The 1961-nt window shown below is 34.5% G+C and overlaps 1 protein-coding gene across 1 annotated transcript; it reads left to right on the top strand.

The window, feature by feature from the left end:
• The first annotated feature begins 338 nt into the window (after positions 1-338).
• LOC102959587 (trafficking protein particle complex subunit 13-like) lies at positions 339-1278 on the top strand. The gene has a single exon (XM_042974829.1). The coding sequence runs from the start codon at positions 351-353 to the stop codon at positions 1134-1136; it is 786 nt and encodes a 261-aa protein (XP_042830763.1). The 5' UTR covers positions 339-350; the 3' UTR covers positions 1137-1278.
• Positions 1279-1961: the final 683 nt, after the last annotated feature.

The raw sequence follows: 1961 nt of genomic DNA, 5'->3' as shown, positions 1-1961 counted from the left end.
TTTCCACTTACATGTGAAGATAGGGATTTACTTGGTAATTTCTCTAACCAGCTGATAACTGGTGGCCCCCTACCATAAATGGCAATGTTTGGAGGAGGTGTTGGCTTTATGATAAATACTTAGAAATACATTTTTGAGAGGCAAATTCCATTTATGTGAGAATTCCCAATGGTTGCAATTAAGTTGTAAAATCATATTGAAAATACTGATCTTCAGACAAGTACTCAGCCTTTACATCTTTTGGTCTTCATGGCTACCATGGCAGAACATTCATTCAATTGTTGTATTGATGATGTCATCCATGACAAAATAAGGACACTTGGAAGAGTCATCCTGTAGGTTCAGTATCTATGCAATGGTGTGGAGGAAAGATGTTTTTTAGTAAGCTGTGCTTATTTCCTTTTCTCCATCCATTTGAAGTTAAAACAAAGTTTTACAATTCAGAGATGAGTGACTTATTTCTTGAAGTCCAGATTCAGAATATTTCATCTTCAACTGTCTTTATACAAAAAGTTTTATTAAAGCCACCTGAAATGTACACCAGGGAAGAATTAAATACTGTCAATCAAGCTGGTGAAGATAAGTGTACCTTTGGAACAAGAACATTTTTACAGTCAATGGAAGGACACCAGTATTTATACTACCTTGAGCTTAAACAGGAATTTTCTGAGAAAGCTGGTACCATTAGGGGACTAATAGAAATGGGAACATTGGATATAGTGTGGAAAAGAGATCTAGGTGAGATGGCAATGCTACAGACAATCCAGCTTCAAAGAGAGGCTCCAGGTTATGGAAACATGAGGCTATCTTTGGAAACAATCCCAGATACTGTAATTTTAGAAGAGCCTTTTAATATTATCTGTAAGATAACCAACTGCAGTGGTAGGAAAATGAAATTGGTTTTGAAGATGTGTGATACGGATTCTATTCGTTGGTGTGGAAGTTCAGGAAGGTATCTTGGAAAGCTGTCACCAAGTTCATCTCTCTGCTTCACCTTGACACTACTGTCCTTAAAACTGGGCCTACAAGGTGTCTCTGGCATACAGGTAACAGACAAAGTATTAAAAAAAACCTATGTCTGTGATAACCTTGCAAAGATCTGTGTAATACCTTCCACGTTTAAAATGAAAAACTGAAGAAAATTACTAGTGTTATGCTTTCCACAGAGACGTTTTACATACATTTTTCAGCATTAAAATCATCAATAGCAAATATACAGATTATTTTCATTTACTTCCTTTGAGACTGTGAATGCCTGTGATAATTAAACATTTGTTGATTTCAAAAAAAGAGCAATCTGTCGATTTCCATCTTATATTAAGTACACTCTAACATTTCTTGTTTTAGTAAAGCTGCTATTGAGAACATAAAATCTTAGCAGTATATTGATAATTTAAATGATTATTATGGTTTATTTGCCAAGAGTTCAATTTATCATGTCTTATTTTTTTCCTTTCTCCTTTTCAGTCAATAGAGAACTATTGATGACAGTGCTAAATAAAATTCAGGATGACTCTCATTATTTAAACATGTTGACATTTACTACTTGGAAATGACAATATTTTAAAGTTGTATTCGAAATTATTAGGGCTTACATTTTTTTTACACACTGAACTGGCTCTTTTTCACTTATTTTTCTTGGTAAAATTTTATGAACTTGTGGAGTTATTTTCTTCAGTTGTTATGCCTGCAAGGGCCCTTGTGAATCCTACCTGGATTAGTCAGTTGGTTTTTAACAATTAGTGTAATGGGTTTTCACTTTTATTCGAAGCCAAAATCAGCCTTGTTTATATATGTACATCCACATACACACACCTAAAATGTGCTACTTCCTTTCTTAAGTAGATTTAGTAGGTTTAGTAGGTTTGCAAATTTTGGGATGAGGTTTGGAACTCTGAACTAAAATGGTCACTTCCATAAGTGCAAGAACAGGCATTTGTTCCCACCTCTGTCTCCCACAA

The sequence above is a fragment of the Panthera tigris genome, chromosome X (genome assembly GCF_018350195.1).
Source record: "Panthera tigris isolate Pti1 chromosome X, P.tigris_Pti1_mat1.1, whole genome shotgun sequence".
Lineage (NCBI taxonomy): Eukaryota > Metazoa > Chordata > Mammalia > Carnivora > Felidae > Panthera > Panthera tigris.
The sequence above is the reverse complement of the archived record's forward strand: the minus strand, read 5'-3'. Positions and strand labels throughout refer to the sequence as shown.